This window comes from Dreissena polymorpha, chromosome 1, assembly GCF_020536995.1.
Source record: "Dreissena polymorpha isolate Duluth1 chromosome 1, UMN_Dpol_1.0, whole genome shotgun sequence".
NCBI lineage: Eukaryota > Metazoa > Mollusca > Bivalvia > Myida > Dreissenidae > Dreissena > Dreissena polymorpha.
Genome location: NC_068355.1, coordinates 197,608,372 through 197,630,629, shown reverse-complemented (window position 1 = coordinate 197,630,629; position 22,258 = coordinate 197,608,372). Strand labels below are relative to the sequence as shown.

The following is a 22,258-nucleotide window of genomic DNA, read 5'->3' as shown; positions in this document are numbered from 1 at the left end:
TGATTGATTTTGAAAACATGAAGAACATATCTAATAGCCCCCCCCACCACCAACCGACCACGTGACTCATCCATAAAGACAAAAGGAATTCGTGATTTTCAACATTACACATTTTCAAGTATAAACACGCCTTTTGAGCATGTTTTGCTTATGTTACATGCTATTTAACTTGAATACAATATGTCAAGCAATATAAACGACAAATAAACAAACTCACATCATTTCACAACAGTGTTCATTATTTAACTAATCCTTAAATCGTCCAATTTATCATTTAAAATGTATATAATTTCTGGTTGAATCCAAATGCTGTCAGTTTTTCTGCTTCGCATACCGAACATTCCATAATAGCCATGTGATGCTTTTTGTAGAATGTATTGTAAATTAGTTTACTGTTCAACATCAAATGGTTTCCCGCAAAAAGAGCAAGTTTGGTTGTACATTAAAATCTCTTAATCAAATTCATGCAAATCGTCCTACCTTTACACAATAACACATTTATAAATTTACATTTAATTATACACGATATGACGAGTTGTAATTAACAGATTTAATTATTTAGTGCATTTGGCATTCTCATAAATAATTGTTAAAGGTTTTATGTATAAATTCGATAAGCTTCTCAGAATATTAAATGATCATTGGAGTGCATTATGAAAATGGATATTATGAAAATTCTATTACACAACTGCCAAAAATAACATCGATATTTCAGTTTGAACTGAATAGAAAAGTGCTGGTTTAAATTTTAAGAGGTGTGCTGATCTTTTTTATGCTGTATAATAAGGTTGACTGTGACCGTCGAAAATACCCTACATGATGAACATGCGGATTGAGTATCTTTTATTGAGTTAAAACGTAAACAAACTTAAACATTTTTTCAGTTGGTCTGCTCGAAGATTTTTTAGGGTAATGTATTGTGTAATTACTAACATTGATTGTATTTATATTTGTGCATCTTTATAACAACAACAAAAACCTTGCACCGTCGAATTAAACACAAGGATATGTGGGTAAATATTTGATTAGGTTCCATTCTTAATAAAAAAAATCAAAAACACAATAAGTAAAGCAGTGTCGACAGACCGTTTATCAGTTAGGTACATGTCAGACGGACGTCTGACCTAATGTGACCCAGATCGCGATTATGAAGGCTTATTTGACGCACGTCAAAAGCTGTGAAGAGAACACCGTTACGGACATAAATACTCGTTTGATAATATAATTTCATTTCAACTTAATTTAAATGAATTTTTTGGCGTTGTTTCATTGTATAAAGTGATCATGAGTGGCTATTACATCAATTCCAAATCGTCAGTGACGTTATCAGAACATTAAGTGCGTAACGGTGTAAATACACATTTTAATTACGTTTTACAACTTTAAGAATTTCTATAAAATGTTTGTGTACATGTTTATATACTTAATTATTCTTTCATTGGACACCTTTTTGAAGACTTTATGATGTTAAAACACGTTTGCAGTTTTTGTTGAATCTTAATGTATATAAAAGTCTTCTTTTTTATGCGGCGTAACGGTGTTGTCACATTTGTAACGGTGTAGACAGATAATCTTATACTTTCATATTCTTGTTTATTCGCATCGTGTTTTTTACTAGAAAGTATGTCAGATAAGTTCCATGTAAAATGTGTAATGTTGTTTGAAAGACAATCGGCGATATGAATACGAACTTTATTCGCATCATATTGTTTGTATAAATTTATCCACACCGTTACGATGTTTGTCAACACCGTTTCTCATTTAGCGTAACGGTGTGGAACGTAACGGTGATGACATTCGGGAATTCTGACAGAACTGATTCCAATTGTATTAATTCTCCATTTTTGTCTGATAAATTCCATGTTAAATTTGCGATATTGTTTGAAAAACAATCGGCGATATGAAAACGAAGTTTATTCACACCATAATGTGTGTATATTTTGTGCACACCGTTACGATGTTGTCATCACCGTTACTCATTCAGCGTAACGGTGTGGACTGTAACGGTGATGACATTCAGGCATTTGATCATCCACAAACAGCATGCTGCTTGTCTCAAAAATACATTACGCACACATTATTTTGTGGCATCTAAGAATACATAATATTTGAGAATCATAAAAGAACAGGAAGTGGAAATAGCAAAGAAAATGGAAGAACGGTGTTGACACTGAATAAAAGTACAATGTACGTTCAATATTTTACTCACTTTTTGATGATTTTCACATTTTTCGCGCTCTGTTCATTGCTTAATTATGACGTAAGAGGTTGAAAGAATGTTTACTTTTCGAAAAAAGTAGTATCCCCGTATCATAACCGTGCGGTAGATGAAATTCTCTTCGTAACGGTGTCGACTTGAAAAATTACGGTCAGAGCCATAACTGACCATTTATAAATATTCTGCATATAAAGCTACTAAATTTAACTGTTATTAAGTTAAGTTTAAATATATTTAGCTCCATATGGTTGTTTCTTTTTTAATTTTCGTTTGACAATCTTTTATAAAACAATCAAGAAAATTACCCTTTAAGAATTCGGACAACGCACCGTTACTAAAATGGGGGTTAGTTGCTTCGACAAAGCATAAAACTGCTTTAAGCGTGTGGACTGCTAAGAACTCTTATCTAATATTGTTAACATATTATTTAAAATTGTAATTATGAAACTTATCTCTGTTAATGTCTACCATTTAGATAATTGTTGAATGTGGACAGTAAATGGAACCTAATCAAATATTCACCCATGTACGCACGCATGCGGTTTCTAAAAATGTATTTAGATATTTTAGGTGTTAATTCAAGTCATGTGACGATACACGTGTGGCTTCTATAAAAAGAACTGTAAACAAACATGTATTTTGTACTTTACGTAACACAGTTTTTATTTATAAATCAGAACTTGTACTTTAAAAACTGTAATAGAAGTTGAAGACAAATATCAAGGTGTGTATAATCTACGTAAACAAACTTACATAAGGCAGGAGCATAACAGCTTAGTCAATATAATTAAGCATACACAGATTTACTCTCGAGTCTGAACGCGAATTGTTTCAGCAATACTTCTCCGATCAACGATTGAGGACGATTTTCTTCCAAGTCTCCCTGTCACATTAACTAAGGTAGGTCATGACTTAGGAACCTAGAAAAATAATGATGGGATGATTGAAGTAACAATTTTGGTCTCACTGATGTGTAGCTTAGTTGTTTTTAATGCTCTGAGCTTTTATGTCAGATTACATACTTACGGCTCATTTTTCTTGATTCAACCAAATTCCACGTTAAAAAAGTGTCTGAAGTCTGTATATTAATTGGTTTCAATCAACCTAATAAATTGTATTAAACACAACTAGAAATGGCGCGGCAGAGGCCGACACCTATCCCCACGCCACATGTTTGACACAGGGGGCGCCCCAGGGTTGATAATGGGGCCATGCATAGTTGAGATTGACCTTATTGTCATAAGATATGTTCAGTATCAATTTGAAGTAAATCGGTGTAGAAATGAAGAATTTATAGTAAAAGGCAATTTTGGGTGGGCGTGGTCTATGTGGGCGAGGGCGCCCCAGAGTTTGGTAATGGAGCCATGCATAGTTGAGATTGACCGTATTGTCATAAGAGATGTTCAGTATCAATTTGAAATAAATCGGTGTAGAAATGAAGAAGTTATAGTAAAAGGCAATTTTGGGTGGGAGGGGCGCCCTAGGGTTGGTAATGGGGCCATGCATAGTTGAGATTGACCGTATTGTCATAAGAGATGTTCAGTATCAATTTGAAGTAAATCGGTGTAGAAATAAAGAAGTTAATGTAAAATAACATAAAAAATGAGTGAAAATCTCTGACCTGGCCCCACCCCAATCCCCATTCCTTTTGACCCAGGGGTCAGATCTAAATTCCAAAAAGTGCAGGGTCGCACATATGCTCATAGCTACTATGTGTGCTAGTTTCAAGGTTCTAGTGCTTATAGTGTAGGAGGAGATAGTGGCCAGGACAGACTGACGGCAAAGATAACCACAATATCCCCACGCTTTTCAAAAAGCGCGGGGAAAATAACAATTCACAGCAGCATCAATTTGGTGTGGATAAATGGTTGCTCAAAACAAAAAGTTGATATAAACCTTAATCAAACTGAAAACTAAACTTTTGAATTTTAAGATTCAATCTATCTTCCAGAGTCTCAGGAGATAGGTGATGTAGCACAATTGGTTGATTACACACGTGGTCTATCTTTCGGAGCATTCCAGAGATAGTCCATGTATAAATTAGAATATTTTAACATTCAGCATACTGTGCGTTTTCCATTGCCAAAACATACACATTTTCGTGAACTGTTGACGTGTTTAAAACTTGGATTAATATAAATATTTTCTACATTCGGTATATGTTTATAATTATCTGTATGTGTTTATTTATGCCAGAAAATGTTTAATGTCACTCATTTTACCTTAAAGTGCCGCCCGGATTCCAGGCGGCAAAGTTTGCATTGAAAATGCAATTACTAGTTGCAACTTCCAGCAACCAAGAGTGTCAATAGCTGGGTGGTGGATTTTAGCTATATATAGCTATATAGTATATACTCATATATAGTTACAATGTTATATAGTATTATAATTTATACATTATATGAACATTAAGTATCAGTGATTCACTATCTGAATGATGACTGTTGGGTTAATGTTGAACAAATAAATAAAAAAATGCTGTAACATTTTACTAAGCATACTGTAATAACTCTAAGCTTTCGGACACTCTAATTTTCTAACAGCCTTTTTTGATTATAAAGAAGTGAAGACTACATAATTATTTTCCCTTATTCTAAATTCAGACATGTATGGGTTTTCATCCATACTTTCTTTTACTTATGCACAGGCTAATCTGGGATGACACTACGCAATGCATTTAACCTCCTTTTCTATGAGTGAGGCTCATGTATATATCTTTTCAGATCATATTGCTGTTGGTCATTCTGCAAAATCCATCAACATGGTTTGGGTATTAGATGAACGAAACTTGGCTCTGTGCGCTATCATCACAGCTGGGATGCAGTTTTCGTTCTTCCTTGTGGCGTGCTCATGCAAGTTCGATAAGGTCACAGACTTTGCGGGAGGAACCAACTTTGTGGTGCTAGCCCTGTTGACCTTTCTCATGGCTCAGGTAAATTTACAAATTATGAGGCGTGCGCTATAAACACTCAGCTCTCAATGCAGGTTTTTTAAGTGTGGTCCCATGTTAGACCGTGTAGTCCACACTGGCTTTATATCAGAAGGACATTTTCTGACTATAGTGGAATTTCTTAACAGGAAGGACTTTGTTTGAACAAAAAAGTGTCATTTAAGCATAGGGTGTTGACCCTGATTGGTAAGTGCGGACTTCACAGGTTTATTTGGGATGACAGTTTACGCACATATATTCAAACCACACACCTTGAAATAAAATGCATAAATCAATACATAAAGATGCAATTTGAAAGTGTGCAAAATTGTCATTAAATCTATAGCCTAGTTAGCAAGTGATTTATTATTTTTATGCCCCCCTTCAAAGATATAGATAAAGGTATATTGTTTTGCACATGTCGGTCCGTATGTCCGTCCGTATGTCCGTCCACCAGATGGTTTTCGGATGATAACTCAAGAACACTTAGGCCAAGGATCATGATACTTCATAGGTATATTGATCATGACTGGCAGATGATCCATATTGATTTTGAGGTCACTAGGTCAAAGGTCACAGTGACGTGAAATAGTAAAATGGTTTTCGGATGATACCTCAAGAACGCATACGCCTAGGATCATGAAACTTCATAGGTAGATTGATCATGACTCGCAGATGATCCCTATTGATTATGAGGTCACTAGGTCAAAGGTCAAGGTCACGGTGACCTGAAACAGTAAAATGGATTTCGGATGATAACTCAAGAACACTTAGGCCTAGGATCATGAAACTTCATAGGTACATTTATCATGACTAGCAGATGACCCCTGTTGATTTTCAGGTCAAAGGTCAAGGTCACGGTGACCCGAAATAGTAAAATGGTTTCCGGATAATAACTCAAGAATGCTTAGGCCTAGGATCAGGAAACTTCATAGGTACATTCTTCATGACTCGCAGATGACCCCTATTGATTTTCAGGTCACTAGGTCAAAGGTAAAGGTCACGGTGACCCGAAATAGTAAAATGGTTTCCGGATGATAACTCAAGAACGCTTATGCCTAGTGTTCTGCAGGGAAATTAATGGATAGCATTTAACCATGAAATTAATAACAACATTGTGTTGCCTGTTATTTACTTTAAATATCACTCTGTTGATAGAGAATTAATTTCACCATGCTCTTGTTTCCTGTAGCAAATTGAATAGATGTTTTGACATTTAAAATAGCTGTTAGAATAAGCTTTGTTTTTAGTTCAGTTAAATTTTAGGTTTTTTAGAGAAAGCAGCATAGACATGGAAATATTTTATAGCAATAATAGGAATAATAGAAAAGAGTTGTTTAAATGCTTTATATGAAAAGTAAAGTATATTGTGAAATCTTTAAATAACTATAGTGTAATAAAAGTATCATATAGTTGAAAAGTGCAATAGTGTGTGTTTATTATTTTTCCTGAGGCGGATTTAAATAGAACCCTATAAAACAATTTGGTAGCAGAGCGAGGTTTGCCTATTTCTACATCTCACAATGGATGACAAAGAAGATGAAGACACTCCTCAAGAGGCCCCTCAGGAGAATTTGGTAGAATTAAAAGTGAAGAAATCACGATGTAAAGCAGCATTCACAAGGGCGCGAAATAAAATGAAAGACATTTTAAGCGATGATACGCCAAATAAAGATCTTGCGAAAGAGTCTCTTGACAAGGTTGAAGAGGCTATGGACATGGCAGTGCAAAGTGTTCAAGACTTAGCCTTAGTGGTTAAAGATTCAACAGAATTGGCAAGTACTTTGAATGAAATTGACATTTTTGAAAAACAGTATGATGACCTCGTAAGTTTATATGATGAAGTTTTCACAGTAAGCTTCAAGTCTGACCACAAAGTAAGCTCCAAGTCTGACCACAAAGTAAGCTCCGAGTCTGACCACAAAGTAAGCTCCAAGTCTGACCAAGATCATGAATCAAACCATGAAGACGACAGTAAATCAGATTACGCATTAGGCAAAGACATGTGGAAAGAACTTCAAAGAGTAAAGATTCCCGTGTTCACTGGTGACAAAACAAAGTACCCTGCATGGAAGGCAGCTTTTCAAGCATGTATTGACGAATCGCCAAGTACCCCACAGTACAAACTTCTGCAGTTACGCCAGTACCTAGGTGGCGAAGCGCTACATTCTATTGAAAATCTGGGACATTCGAAAGAGGCATATAACGCTGCAAAGGAAAGGCTTGACAGGAAATATGGTGGTACCAAAAGAGTAGTGAACCAATTCTTAGATGAGTTAGAGAATTTCCAGCCGTTAAAGAATGAATCACCTAAAGAACTTGAAAAATTCGCTGATTTACTTGACATTGCAGTTATTAACTTAAAGGAAGTAAACCATCTTCATGATCTTTAAGGAGGATCGTTATACCACCGTTTGTTAAAGAAACTGCCACAATCCATGTTAACACGCTATATGAGAACACTCCATGACAAATCGTTACCAGACTCTGTTGAAACATTGAGAACGTTTGTAAATGAAGAGACGGAATATGCAGTTCATGCAAATGAGACTATATATGGTTTGAAACACCAAGAAAACCCGCGAATGAAACCCCAAAAGACCTTCTTCCTAAAAACAGACGCAAGGCAAAAACAATTTGTTAAATGTCAAATTTGCAGAGAAAATCACAATGCATGGGAATGCATGAAATTTAAGGCTATGAATGTAGAAGAACGATGGAAACAAGCAAAAGATGCTGGACTTTGCTTCAGATGCCTTAAAGGTAATCATATGGGGAAAGAATGTAGATTAAAGGGACAGTGTGGAATAAAAAGTTGCACAAAGACACACAACAGACTATTACATAGAGATGTTTTGAATGTTAATGCTAAAGCATTTCACCCAGTACCACAAGAAGATGTCTCGAAGACATATAGTGCTCATAATAGATCAAGTATTGCTCTGAGAACCATTCCGGTAGTAGTATCAACAGGCAATCGTGAATTAGTCATCAATGCATTGTTAGATGACGGGAGTACAACGTCTTATCTTAATGAAGATGTTGCATGTGAATTACAACTCCAAGGTGAAAGAAAAACCATTGAAGTAAGTGTGATGAATGGAAAATCAGATAGATTCAGCACTATGAATGTTATGTTCAAACTCCAGAGCTTAAATAGAAAATTTGAGCGTTCAATGGAAGCACAAACAACACGAAATGTTACTGGGAAACTTCAAACAGTGAATTGGCAAATAATGAAAGAGCAGTGGCCACATCTTAAAGACATACCATTCCCAAGTACTGGTAGAAAGAAGAAGATAGATTTACTGATAGGTCTTGACTATGCGCACCTTCATAGGTCACTTGGAGAGATAGTAGGTGGTGATGGTGAACCAGTGGCTAGATTGACACCACTTGGATGGACATGTGTTGGGCCAATAAATAGGGAAAATAATCATCATAGCACCAGCATGTTTGTGTTTCATGCTAATAATACCTTGGAGACTTCATTGAAACAGTTTTGGGAACTTGAAAGTGAAATGGAGTGTAACCAAATGTCACTAGAAGACAAGAAAGTGCAGGTTAAAATAGAAAACAGTATTGAACACAAAGACAATAGATACATAGTTCCATTGCTATGGAAATCAGATAAAGAAACATTACCTGACAACTATAGTAGTGCCTTAAACAGACTATATGGTACTGAGAAAAAATTGAAGAAATCTCCTGAATTGAAGCGGGAGTATAGTGATATTATTAGGAAATATGAAGAGAAAGGCTTTATTAAGAAGGTTGAAAGAAAAGACAATGAAAAAGGATGGTATTTGCCACATTTTGCTGTAGTGAGGCCAGAAAAGGAGACAACAAAAGTTCGCATTGTGTTTGATGCATCATCTAAACATGAAGGCACAAGTTTGAATGAGTACCTAAGTCCAGGTCCAAAATTGCAAAGAGAACTGTTTGATGTGTTGCTAAGGTTCAGAAGAAATCAGATCGCAGTTGTCTGTGACATAGCGGAGATGTATTTGAAAGTTGGCCTAGCAAGTGAGGATCAAAAATACCAAAAATTCATATGGAGAGAATCACCAGAAAGCCCCATTGAAACATTTGAATTCACACGTTTAGTGTTCGGAGTTAACTCATCACCATATCTAGCCCAGTTTGTATCTCAACATAATGCTGTGCTCCATGCTGACATATATCCGATGGCGGCTGAGACAATTCTGAAGTCTTCTTACATGGACGATAGCATGGATTCTACGAAAAACGTGACAGAGGGAATAGAACTATGTAGACAATTGAGAGAGCTGTGGCAGAAAGCTGATATGCATGCTAGAAAGTGGATTTCAAATTCACTAGAAGTGTTAGAAACAATACCAGAAGAAGATAGAGGAGCAGAAATAGATTTAGGAACAGGAATTCTGCCAACAACTAAAGCTCTTGGAATATCCTGGCAAGCAAAACATGATGAATTTATATTCAAAGTCGGTGACGAAATGACCATGCCAGATGAAATCACAAAGAGAAATGTATTGAAGACTGTTTGTAGGATATTTGATCCTTTAGGTTTTTTAGCGCCATATGTAGTGCGAGGGAAACAAATCATGCAAGACATCTGGTTAAGTGGGGTTGACTGGGATGAAAACGTGAGAGAAGCAGAGAAGTTGAATTTTGAAAGGTGGTTCGAAGAGCTTCAACATTTAGATAAGATAAAGATTTCACGTTGTCTCAAAAACGAAAATAATGAAACACAGCTGAAGTCAATGTCAATTCATACATTTGTAGATGCGTCATCAATTGCATATGGAGCAGTAACATATTTGAGATGTGAGTATGAAAATGACGATGTGACTGTACGCTTTGTAGCTGCAAAAAGTCGTGTTGCTCCCATAGAATCTACTAGTATCCCAAGACTTGAACTACTTGCAGCAACACTTGGTTTAAAACTGACATCAAGGATTTGCAAAACTCTTGAAATAGAAATCAAACAAGTAACATTATGGTCGGACAGCATGAATGTCATATATTGGATACGAAATAACAGCAGACAATTCAAAACATTTGTTGCAAACAGAATTGGTGAAATTCACAGAGTAACAAATCCAAGTCAATGGAGATATGTTCCAACAAACGAAAACCCAGCAGACTATGTGTCAAGAGGTTTACCTGTTAACAGTCTTGCTGTTGCGAACAATTGGTGGGAAGGCCCCAGCTTCCTAAAAGAAAGTGAAAACGAATGGCCAAAGAGCGAAATTGATGTGGGTAATGATGGAAAACTTGAAATGCGAAAAACAGCACAAACATATTTGCGTACATTTTTTGTGTCACAAGAAGAGTGGAGACTTAGCCCGGAAAGATATTCAAATTGGACAAAACTTGTTAGAATTCGAGCATGGGTCATTAGATTTGTTGAAAACTGCAAAATGAAGAAAGAAGATCGAGTCAGTGGGCCATTGAATGTGGTCGAAATTGAAGAAAGCAAGACTGAAATGATCAAAGAGACACAGAGAAGATATTTTGCAGAAGAGTATGATAAACTTAGTAAGAATCAGAAAGTAGGAATTTCCAGCAAACTGATCAAACTGAATCCAAGATTAGACACCGAAGGGGTGATGAGAAGTGACAGTAGATTAAAGTACTCTGAATTTCTTCCGTATGACACTAAATATCCTGTGTTACTACCCAGAAAGAGTCCAGTTACAGAGTTTATAGTGAAAGATGCCCATGAAAAGAACAATCATAGCGGAACAAACCAAACACTCTCTGATCTGTCAGTGAAATACTGGATTGTAGCTGCTAGAGAACAAATAAAGAGACTGGGAAAACAAGTGTTCTGAATGCAAACGGAGGAAAGGCCATCCAAAGGATCAAATCATGGCACCTCTACCAAAAGTGAGAACAAGAGTAACCATGCGTGCATTTAGTAATGTCGCAGTAGACTTTGGTGGTCCATACATTACAATCCAGGGAAGGGGAACAAGACGAGCAAAGAGATATCTCTGTCTATTTACATGCTTATCAACACGGGCAGTGCACCTAGAAATAGCCTTTGGTCTCGACACAAACGCATTCTTGAATGCATTCTACAGAATGGTGAATAGGAGAGGTTTACCAGTTTCAGTGTATTCTGACAATGGCACTAACTTTGTCGGGGCAGATAAAGAACTAAGAGAACTAGTGCAGAATGTTGACAAAGACAAAATCAAAGAAAGTGCTGCTAACCGAGGAATACAGTGGTTTTTCAACCCTCCTGCGGCGCCACACTGGGGTGGCGTACATGAAATAATGATTTAATCAGCAAAACGAGCAATATCAGCAATCTTGACCTCAGCTGATATATCTGATGAAGAGCTCATCACAGCTTGTACTGGTGCTGAAAGTTTGATTAATTTTCGTCCACTAACGTACCAGCCTGCAAATGTTGATGATTGCACACCGCTTACTCCTAACCATTTCCTGTTTGGACAAGTTGGAGGTCAATTTGCTCCAGACTCAGTTGACAACACAGATTATAGCCCAATTAAACGCTGGAGACGAGTACAAGAACTCGTGAAACACTTCTGGAAACGTTGGTTGCGAGAGTTTCTGCCAATGCTTGCTGGCAGAAAGAAGTGGTTTCAACAACACAGAGACTTTAGGATGGGAGACGTTGTTCTTGTTGTCGATCCTGAGCAGCCTAGAGGTCGATGGCCGCTTGGTAGAATAGTGGAGATTTTCCCAGGAGCTGATGGTCATGTTCGCGCTGTCAGTGTTCGTATTGGACAATCAGTTTTGAAGAGATCAATTACAAGACTTTGTTTAATTGTGCCAGAGGAAGAAGATTAGAGCATAAACTCAGCTTCAAGACCAAGTGCAAGTGTAAATAAGCTAATTGAATGTTGGTTGTTGTGTTAAGTGGCATAATAATCCACAAAGCAACCACAGTTAATACTGATAGGTGTAAAAAGTTTTATATGCAGATTTGCAATTTGACTCAGAGTGCATAATAATAACTGTATATCCTATTTTTGGGAAGACAAACATAGTGAACATTTTGTGAAACTGAAGAGCTTGAAATTTTGCTTGATGTCTTGTAATTACATTTTAGTTTACTATACATTGTATGACATTTTGATGATAGAGAATGTATATTATTTGTTGCTTTTATTACAAACTTTTATCATATATTTGCATGTGAAATGTTATAGTTTTGTTTATAAAATAATGCGATTGTGTGTAGTTGAGAATTTGGAGATTAAAGTGTCTTGTTTGTATTGTAGTCTGATATTACAGTAAATTATAGTTAGTATAGTAATAGTAACGCTTCCACTGAATCTAGATAAGCAAATAGTACAGAAGATATGTCATACTGTTAACATTTGATAGAATACAGTATAAGTCTTATACTTACAGCATTTGATAGAATATATTATATGGCATACTTTTGAAATTTGACAGAGTACAGTTAGCATAAGCAGTTAGCATACATCTGGTATACTTGACATTTTGATAAACTAAAGTTTATCAAGGTAGGTGAGAATGTTCTGCAGGGAAATTAATGGATAGCATTTAACCATGAAATTAATAACAACATTGTGTTGCCTGTTATTTACTTTAAATATCACTCTGTTGATAGAGAATTAATTTCACCATGCTCTTGTTTCCTGTAGCAAATTGAATAGATGTTTTGACATTTAAAATAGCTGTTAGAATAAGCTTTGTTTTTAGTTCAGTTAAATTTTAATTTTTATAGAGAAAGCACCATAGACATGGAAATATTTTATAGCAATAATAGGAATAATAGAAAAGAGTTGTTTAAATGCTTTATATGAAAAGTAAAGTATATTGTGAAATCTTTAAATAACTATAGTGTAATAAAAGTATCATATAGTTGAAAAGTGCAATAGTGTGTGTTTATTATTTTTCCTGAGGCGGATTTAAATAGAACCCTATAAAACACCTAGGATCATGAAACTTAATAGGTACATTGATCATGACTCGCAGATGACCCCTATTGATTTTCAGGTCACAAGGTCAAAGGTCAAGGTCATTTGAAAAAAAAGTTATGAGCTATTGTCATCACCTTGGCATCAGCGTCTGGTTAAGTTTTGTGTTTAGGTCCACTTTTCTCATAGCTATTAGGCCTAGGATCATGAAACTTCATAGGTACATTAATCATGACTTGCAGATGACCTCTATTGATTTTCAGGTCACTAGGTCAAAGGTCAAGGTCACAGTGACAAAAAACGTATTCACACAATGGCTGCCACTACAACTGACAGCCCATATGCGGGGCATGCATGTTTTACAAACAGCCCTCATTTTTAATTTTAAAACTGAAAGTAGGATTTCTATACGTATACGTCCATTTAGACAAACGCGATTATTTTTAAGTTTTAAAGCGCAAAAAAAGACGGTTTTCTACCTTGTAACAACCAGATATATTCTTATTGGCATAGATAAAATAAAATATTTAGCCTAATTAGCAAGTAATGTTTTTTTTTGAACGGTACTGCTTTTAAAACAGAAAGTAGGATTTCTAGACATTATGATACGTCCATTTCAACAAACGCGATAATTTTTAAGTTTTCAAGCGCCAAAAAGACGGATGTCTACTTTGTTACCACAAGATATATTCTAAAATTGGCATAGATAAAAAAAAATTATTTATACTTAGATTTACTTTCATTTCAAGGTGTGTGGCTTTAAGCCCAGTGTTCATTTTAAACAGCTTCATTAATTATTTTAGTGGCCCATGGCGGATCCTTTTAAGAGGAATAGTAAATGTTAAAATGGAAATTTTCTGGTTGAAATATTTTAAATCACATTGAACATCATTATTATTTGGTAGTATTATTATAAAAATACACACAATTCATTTAGTCCCATTCCATATCTCATAAAGTATATATTTAGAAAAACATTCCCAATTGAGGGTTTCCAAATAATTAAAAAAATCAAATAAAGTGTAACATTGAATTTATTACCTATATTTAGTAAATATTATGTTGAAAACATTGTCAATTTGAAGTATTCTTTAGCATAAAATAACAAAGAAAACACAATTGTTTCCAAATTTAAGAGAAAATCACTAGTCCAGACATAAGCTACAAGACAGACAGACAGACATGTTTATGAGATAATATAGGCCACTGGCCAAAAGTACAGCATTACATGTAAATTTATCAAGCAGATAGTTGTGACCATCTGTATAATCATTAAACCATCACACTTCCAGTCTCCAGACATATACTTCAAGACAGAGAGCGGTGACTACCTGTATAATCATTAAACTATCACACTTCCAGACATATGCTTCAAGACAGATAGTGTGGACTACCTGTATAATCACTAAACTATCACAATTTCAGACATTGGCTACAAGACAGATAGTTGTGACCACCCAGAGGTGTCAAAGTTCGGGATTATTCCTGAATTCAGGATTTAGGCCCTCAAAAACTGATTTGATATTGATATAAATTAGAGGATTTTTGTTCTGGTATTAAAGATTATTGTCACAAAATGTCATTTTACACATAAAAATTATTTTAATTTGACATATGTGACAACAATGTAACACAGTTAACATAATTAAATGAATTATTAACCCTCTTTTGGCACTGACCCTCCACATGCTAGGCTTATTTTCAGGATTTTAGATTTTAGCCATTTGACACCCCTGTCACCTGTATAATCACTTAACTATCACAATTCCAGACATGGGCTGCAAGAAAGATAGTTATTACTACCTATATAATCACTTAACTATCACATTCCAGACATGGCTGCAAGACAGAAAGTTGTGACCACCTATATAATCACTTAACTATCACATTCCAGATATATGCTACAAGACAGATAGTGGTGACTACATATATTATCACTAAACTATCACATTCCAGACATGGGCTGCAAGACAGAAAGTTGTGACCACCTATATAATCACTTAACTATCACATTCCAGATATATGCTACAAGACAGATAGTGGTGACTACCTATATAATCACTTAAAGCGGGTATATACGATTTTGTCAAATATTTATGAATTTATATAAAATGTGTAAAAAATTAATAAATATATATTTCAATATAAATTAAAATAAAAGTTAAGAAGAACATGTGTCGAAAAATGCGAAATAAGCCAGATATTTAATTCTGAAATTGAAAACGGCTGTACAGCCGAATTCGCAAGCATGTATACCATACATGTACGATGTGAATCTAAACTTAGTTTAACGGTTTATTTGAATTCCCGCAACGATATCTATTCATACGACACACGAACACTAACTCCGATCCTAATACAAGGACGAATGCTTCGGTTATTGTAGGAAAATGTGTACGTCACAATCGGCTCGGGGCGCTAATTTGTCTTTGCTGCATTTTATGAAATTCGGCTTTAATGTATAATTTTTCTTTCCCATTTTATGTTATTGTAGCATATTTTATCAATATATTACAATTAAACACATATAAAAAATCGTATATACCCGCTTTAACTATCACATTCCAGACATGGGCTGCAAGACAGAAAGTTGTGACCACCTATATAATCACTTAACTATCACATTCCAGATATATGCTACAAGACAGAAAGTTGTGACTACCTATATTATCACTAAACTATCACATTCCAGACATGGGCTGCAAGACAGATAGTTATGACTACCTATATAATCACTAAACTATCACATTCCAGACATGGGCTGCAAGACAGATCATGGTGACCACTTGTATAATCGTGTGGGGAGTGCGGCTCTCTGGCTACCTGCTCTACAGGATTATCAAGATTGGGGAGGACAAGAGATTTGACGACAAACGGGATAGCTGTCTGGCATTTGCTGGCTTTTGGACCTTTCAGGTTTGTTTCAGTGTAACTCGAAGGATTCAAGTTCATATCAGGTTAAGAATTTTGGGTTGAAAATGTTAAGAAGGTAAAAACAAATACCCAGCTTCTTATTGTTTTAATATCAGAGTTAGTTATCTTTGTTTGTCCTTAAAGCTGTTTTCTCTATGTCCAATATTTAATTCTTCACTTACAACCTTTATAGTTTTTTTGGCACCCAAAGAGTTCATACGTATTTTAACAAAAAAGCTATTTTCATTATTAATTGTTATATCTGTTCTATTTAGGCCTTCTGGGTTTTCACAGTCAGTCTACCAGTGATAATTGTCAATGCGGGAATTAATGCCGGGGTTCGCGACTATTGGACGGCACAGGACATAGTGGGACTGGTTCTGTTTATCCTTGGACTTCTGTGTGAGGCCATATCTGACCAGTCCAAGTTCATGTTTAGGAACGACCCTGCAAACAAAGGGAAATGGTGTGACACAGGTATGGAGTGACGATTGGCCCTCTTGGTATCCCATGTTTATATTCCTTTCTAAAAGAAACGCATTAGAGAGCGGAAATTTGTTTATATGGCTTACACACAAACTCCATCACACAAGTGCACAAAGATACACACATGGAAAATAATCACGAGTTTTTAACCAGGTTTTCCGAAGGAAAAAACTGGTTATTAGATTGGCGAATGCGGGCGGGCTGGCTGGCTGGCTGGCGGGCTGGCTGGCTGGCGGGCTGGCGGGCTGGCGGAATAAGCTTGTCCGGGCCATAACTATGTCGTTCATTGTCAGATTTTAAAATCATTTGGCACATTTGTTCACCATCATTGGACGGTGTGTCGCGCGAAATAATTACGTCGATATCTCCAAGGTCAAGGTCACACTTTGAGTTCAAAGGTCAAAAATGGCCATAAATGAGCTTGTCCGAGCCATAACTATGTCGTTCATCGTCAGATTTTAAAATCATTTGGCACATTTGTTCACCATTATTGGACGGTGTGTCGCGCGAAATAATTACGTCGATATCTCCAAGGTCAAGGTCACACTTTGAGTTCAAAGGTCAAAAATGGCCATAAATGAGCTTGTCCTGGCCATAACTATGTCATTCATTGTGAGATTTTAAAATCATTTGGCACATTTGTTCACCATCATGGGACGGTGTGTCCCACGAAAGAATCACGTCAATATCTCCAATGTCAAGGTCGCCACGACTAAAAATAGATTTAAAAAAAAAATACAAAGGGGGTTAATTTTTTTTGGTCATTTCAAAAGTTCAGTTTGAGTTTTCTCCCTTTATCAGATTTTTTTTTCACAATGAAAACCTGGTTTTGTGACAATTTTGTCCCTTGTTAATGTATATTATTATGAATAAAATTACAAAACATGAGTCTCGCTCTGGAAAAATGGGGCTTATGGCATGTGTACTCCGCACAGGCTTATTGTCCCTGGTTAGCCTGTGCAGAATGCACTGGTTTATATGAGACGACACTTTACACACACTGATTAAGCTCTGCTTTCCCAGATCGAGGCTCTTATAAAACAATATATATATTATTAAACTGTCATGGCCCCAATGCTGGAAAGTCATGGGCAGTTTTGATTGTACTATATGCTACTTATTATTAGTTGGAGATTGACGGATGGACAAATTTGAAACAGATAACATTCCAAAAATGACGGACACAAAATCCTTTTTCCATAATTCAGAAATCCACAAATTTGCCTGTCCATGATAAAGACATATTTTATAAAACCACAAAATTGCATGCCAATGAATATAATGGCTTTACAGTATATGCATTTATTTTGCTGTGTTCAGGTCTATGGAAGGTGTCCAGGCACCCAAACTACTTCGGCGAGATCCTCCTGTGGGCCGGTATCTTCATCATCAGCACCAGTGTTCTTTCGTACGGCGAGTGGGCCGTGGTACTCTCCCCTATCTTCATATCCGCCATTCTACTCTTCCTCAGCGGTATACCTCTACTGGAAAAGAAAGCCGATGAGCGATTCCGAAAGTAAGCTCTTTTGTTAACGTGTTACCAATTAGATAGGCATTTTGATGTGTTTGTAGTCCTTTAGAAACTAAAATTAAAGTCCTTCTTAGATGTTAGTTTCTAAGAATTAAATTATGATCCTTTTATTCCCCCCCCCCCCTAAAATTTTTTTTTAGTATTTCCCCCCCCCCTTCCCCCCCCCCCCAAATTTTTAATATTAGTAAGCATGCATAAATCCCAGTTTTCGCTGAACGCAGCTGTTTTTGACTAACAATTTGTGTATTACCTTTCAGGAACGAGCAGTATAGAGAGTACAAGGCCCGCACCAGCGTGCTGATACCCCTACCTCCACCTTGTTATGGGTGCCTGCCCCGGGCCCTCAAGTGTTTGTTCTGTTGTGAGTTTCCACTTTATGACCACTTGAATGAGGAAACCGAGAAAATCACGGTCACTAAAGACCTGGTTGCTAAAACTGAGGCTGAAACTGTATGAAATGTTCACTTGAAATGCATGGTTTGCATGTTTCTGGATAAGGAAATGTCTTCTACCAGTTATTGTTATGTCTATTGGTATGATATTCTTAATTACGGTATAAACAACAAACTACAAATAAGTAACACACTGAGACAAGCTTAAGACGTTTTCTTGTCTTTTGTATATCAGTGTAGCTGTCGCCTGTGCGTGGCTATGTTGAGTATCATTCATGCAATATGGGTCTTTTAGTCTGGACAAGACTGTGATGAACGAGAAATACGTTAACATGTGTTGTTTTAAATATAGAAATGGCTAGAGTTGAAGAATTACATCAATCCTGTGTTAACATAGGCTAGGCAAAACAACTTAAATGGCATGTTGATGGCGGTCTGCTGTTTTCACGTGTTACTTGATAAAATAATTGTATTTCTGTTCTGATAAATCTCACGACATGTGACACTTTATCGCTTCGAATGTCTGCTTATTGATCAAATGAGTGAAATTTTGTTAATATTTGTGATATTCTTAACTACATGTATGTCATGTGTGTAAAGTTCAATATACATGGATTCCATGTTGACGTCAACAGTCTGTCTCATTTGCATTGTGTGCTTTGCACTGTAAACCGCTGAATTAGATTATGTGCGGGTTGTCATATTTTGTGTTATTGTCTAGTTTTCTACCCCTTTTTAAAAAAAGTCATAATAAATAGCATATATATGGTTGGTAATTTTGATATCATATAAATAGCAGACTCTGATATCTGCTCGAACTTTTTTGTTCTCACTTGCCTTAATAGTTGAATTGGTGCCTATGTGATCATTTAATGTTTATTGATTCACGTTTGAACGTATATTTTAAGTGCTTCATGCGTGCCATACTGTAGCTATTTAACGGACCATGACGATACACGTACGTGTTTTTGTCCTCTACCGGTTTCACTGGAGGGGACTTATGGTTTGCGCTCTGTGCGTCTGTCTGTGAGTCAGTCTGTGAGTCTGTCTGTCACACTTTTCTGGATCCTGCGATAACTTTAAAAGTTCTTAATATTTTTTCATGAAACTTGCAACATGGATAGATTGCGATGTGAACATTATGCACGTCATTTCATTTTGTTCCTACGTCAAAAATTGTGGTTGCTATGGAGACCAAAAAAAATAATCTGAAAATGGTGCAATTTCTGACAATGGTGGAGCCGGTAGGGGACCATATTGCTTGACAATAGCCTTGTTATTACATACCAATTCACTTGCGGCAATTAAATGTTAGCCAATAAAGATTATCAATCAAAAATTTGATTTGAATGGAAGCATATTCAGTTTTAAGTTGTAGTCCATTATGTGTATAAAGAAAGTATACTTATTTGTATTTAAATGTAAGCAATTCATTTTAAATTTACATTTTTATGTCCCCCACTATAGTAGTGGGGGACATATTGTTTTTGCCCTGTCTGTTGGTCTGTCTGTTGGTCTGTTTGCGCCAACTTTAACATTTTGCAATAACTTTTGCTATATTGAAGATAGCAACTTCATATTTGGCATGCTTGTGTATCTCATGAAGCTGCACAGTTTGAGTGGTGAAAGGTCAAGGTTAAGGTCATCCTTCAAGGTCAGAGGTCAAATATATGTGGCCAAAATCGCTCATTTTATGAATACTTTTGCAATATTAAAGATAGCAACTTGATATTTGGCATGCATGTGTATCTCATGGAGCTGCACATTTTGAGTGGTGAAAGGTCAAGATCAAGGTCATCCTTCAAGGTCAGAGGTCAAATATATATGGCCCAAATCGCTTATTTTATAAATACTTTTGCAATATTGAAGATAGCAACTTGATATTTGGCATGCATGTGCATCTCATGGAGCTGCACATTTTGAGTGGTGAATGGTCAAGGTCAAGGTCATCCTTCAAGGTCAGAGGTCAAATATATGTGGCCCAAATCGCTTATTTTATGAATACTTTTGCAATATTGAAGATAGCAACTTGATATTTGGCATGCATGTGTATCTCATGGAGCTGCACATTTTGATTGGTGAAAGGTCAAGGTCATCCTTCACAAGGTCAAGGTCATCCTACAAGGTCAAACATCATATAGGGGGACATTGTGTTTCACAAACACATCTTGTTTATTATTTGAAGACTGCTTGCTGTACTGTAAACCATCATACTTTTAAACTCGTGAGTAAATCTGATTAGGATGTGGGCATTGTTCTGAACAAAACAACAAATTTCTGTTCAATACAAAACGTGGTCCCATATTTATATATTGTTTTCTTTAAGAAAATTTGTTTTCAAAGTAGCTAGCGCACACTCTTCCGGTGATAAAACATTGCATGGTTCTTAGATTTACTTTTATTCGTACTCTTTTTTGTACTACCTCTTCTGTTATATATACATAACTATTGAACGACTTGTATAAATAAAACGTTTCTAAATATAGATATTGCTGTTGCCATAGTTTTCCTGCATCCACATACATTTACTCTGCTCAAACATTTTCGTCTTTGACTTATGTCAGTGTCTCTGTGGAGTTTCCTCAAGTCTTAGTTACGTGTAGTGCGAACAATTCTCAAGTCTTAGTCACGTGTAGTGCGAACCATCCACAAGTCTTAGTCATGTGTAGTGCTAACCTTCCTAAAGTCTTAGTCACGTGTAGTGCGAACCATCCTCAAGTCTTAGTCACGTTTAGTGCGAACCATCCTCAAGTCTTAGTCACATGTAGTGTGAACCATCCTCAAGTCTTAGTCATGTGTAGTGTGAACCATCCTCAAGTCTTAGTCACATGTAGTGTGAACCATCCTCAAGTCTTATTCACGTGTAGTGCGAACCATCCTCAAGTCTTAGTCATGTGTAGTGCGAACCTTCCTTAAGTCTTAGTCACGTGTAGTGCGAACCATCCTTAAGTCTTAGTCACGTGTAGTGAAAACCATCCTCAAGTCTTAGTCACGTGTAGTGCGAACCATCCTCAAGTCTTAGTCACGTGTAGTGCGAACCTTCCTCAAGTCTTAGTCACGTGTAGTGCGAACCTTCCTCAAGTCTTAGTCACGTGTAGTGCGAACCATCCTTAAGTCTTAGTCACGTGTAGTGAAAACCTTCCTCAAGTCTCAGTCACGTGTAGTGCGAACCTTCCTCAAGTCTTAGTCATGTGTAGTGCAAACCATCCTCAAGTCTTAGTCACGTGTAGTGCGAAACTTCCTCAAGTCTTAATCACGTGTAGTGCGAACCATCCTCAAGTCTTAGTCATGTGTAGTGCGAACCTTCCTCAAGTCTCAGTCACGTGTAGTGCGAGCCTTCCTCAAGTCTTAGTCATGTGTAGTGCGAACCATCCTTAAGTCTTAGTCATGTGTATTGCAAACCATCCTCAAGTCTTAGTCATGTGTAGTGCAAACCTTATTCAAGTCTTAGTCACATGTAGTGCGAACCATCCTCAAGTCTTAGTCACGTGTAGTGCGAACCTTCCTCAAGTCTTAGTCACGTGTAGTGCGAACCATCCCAAAGTCTTAGTCACGTGTAGTTCGAACCATCCTCAAGTCTTAGTCACGTGTAGTGCGAACCATCCTTAAGTTTTAGTCACGTGTAGTGCGAACCATCCTAAAGTCTTAGTCACGTGTAGTGCGAACCATCCTTAAGTCTTAGTCACGTTTAGTGCGAACCATCCTTAAGTCTTAGTCACGTGTAGTGCGAACCATCCTCAAGTCTTAGTCACGTGTAGTTCGAACCATCCTCAAGTCTTAGTCACGTATAGTGCGAACCATCCTTAAGTCTTAGTCATGTATAGTGCGAACCATCCTCAAGTCTAAGTCATGTGTAGTGCAAACCATCATCAAATCTTCGCT

At 36.6% G+C, this 22,258-nt stretch overlaps 1 protein-coding gene across 2 annotated transcripts; it reads left to right on the top strand.

The window, feature by feature from the left end:
• Positions 1-815: 815 nt before the first annotated feature.
• Positions 816-20,838, top strand: LOC127864498 (uncharacterized). 2 transcript variants are annotated; one of them, XM_052404134.1, is made up of 7 exons: positions 816-858; positions 3,054-3,118; positions 4,942-5,150; positions 15,809-15,970; positions 16,243-16,444; positions 17,774-17,969; positions 18,242-20,838. In XM_052404134.1, the coding sequence occupies exons 3-7, from the start codon at positions 4,980-4,982 to the stop codon at positions 18,438-18,440; spliced, it is 930 nt and encodes a 309-aa protein (XP_052260094.1). In that variant the 5' UTR covers positions 816-858; positions 3,054-3,118; positions 4,942-4,979; the 3' UTR covers positions 18,441-20,838. The 2 variants fall into 2 exon arrangements, with proteins under 2 accessions (XP_052260094.1, XP_052260095.1); XM_052404135.1 differs by lacking the exons at positions 816-858; positions 3,054-3,118 and adding an exon at positions 2,820-2,942.
• The last annotated feature ends 1,420 nt before the right edge of the window (positions 20,839-22,258 follow it).

Bases quoted from the DNA above. Each gene is read 5' to 3' on its own strand.
- LOC127864498 (XM_052404134.1), top strand. From the start codon at position 4,980: ATGGTTTGGGTATTAGATGAACGAAACTTGGCTCTGTGCGCTATCATC. The intron at 5,151-15,808 runs GTAAATTTACAA...ATCACATTCCAG, and splicing joins TGACCTTTCTCATGGCTCAG to ACATGGGCTGCAAGACAGAT. The intron at 16,445-17,773 runs GTATGGAGTGAC...TGCTGTGTTCAG, and splicing joins AGGGAAATGGTGTGACACAG to GTCTATGGAAGGTGTCCAGG.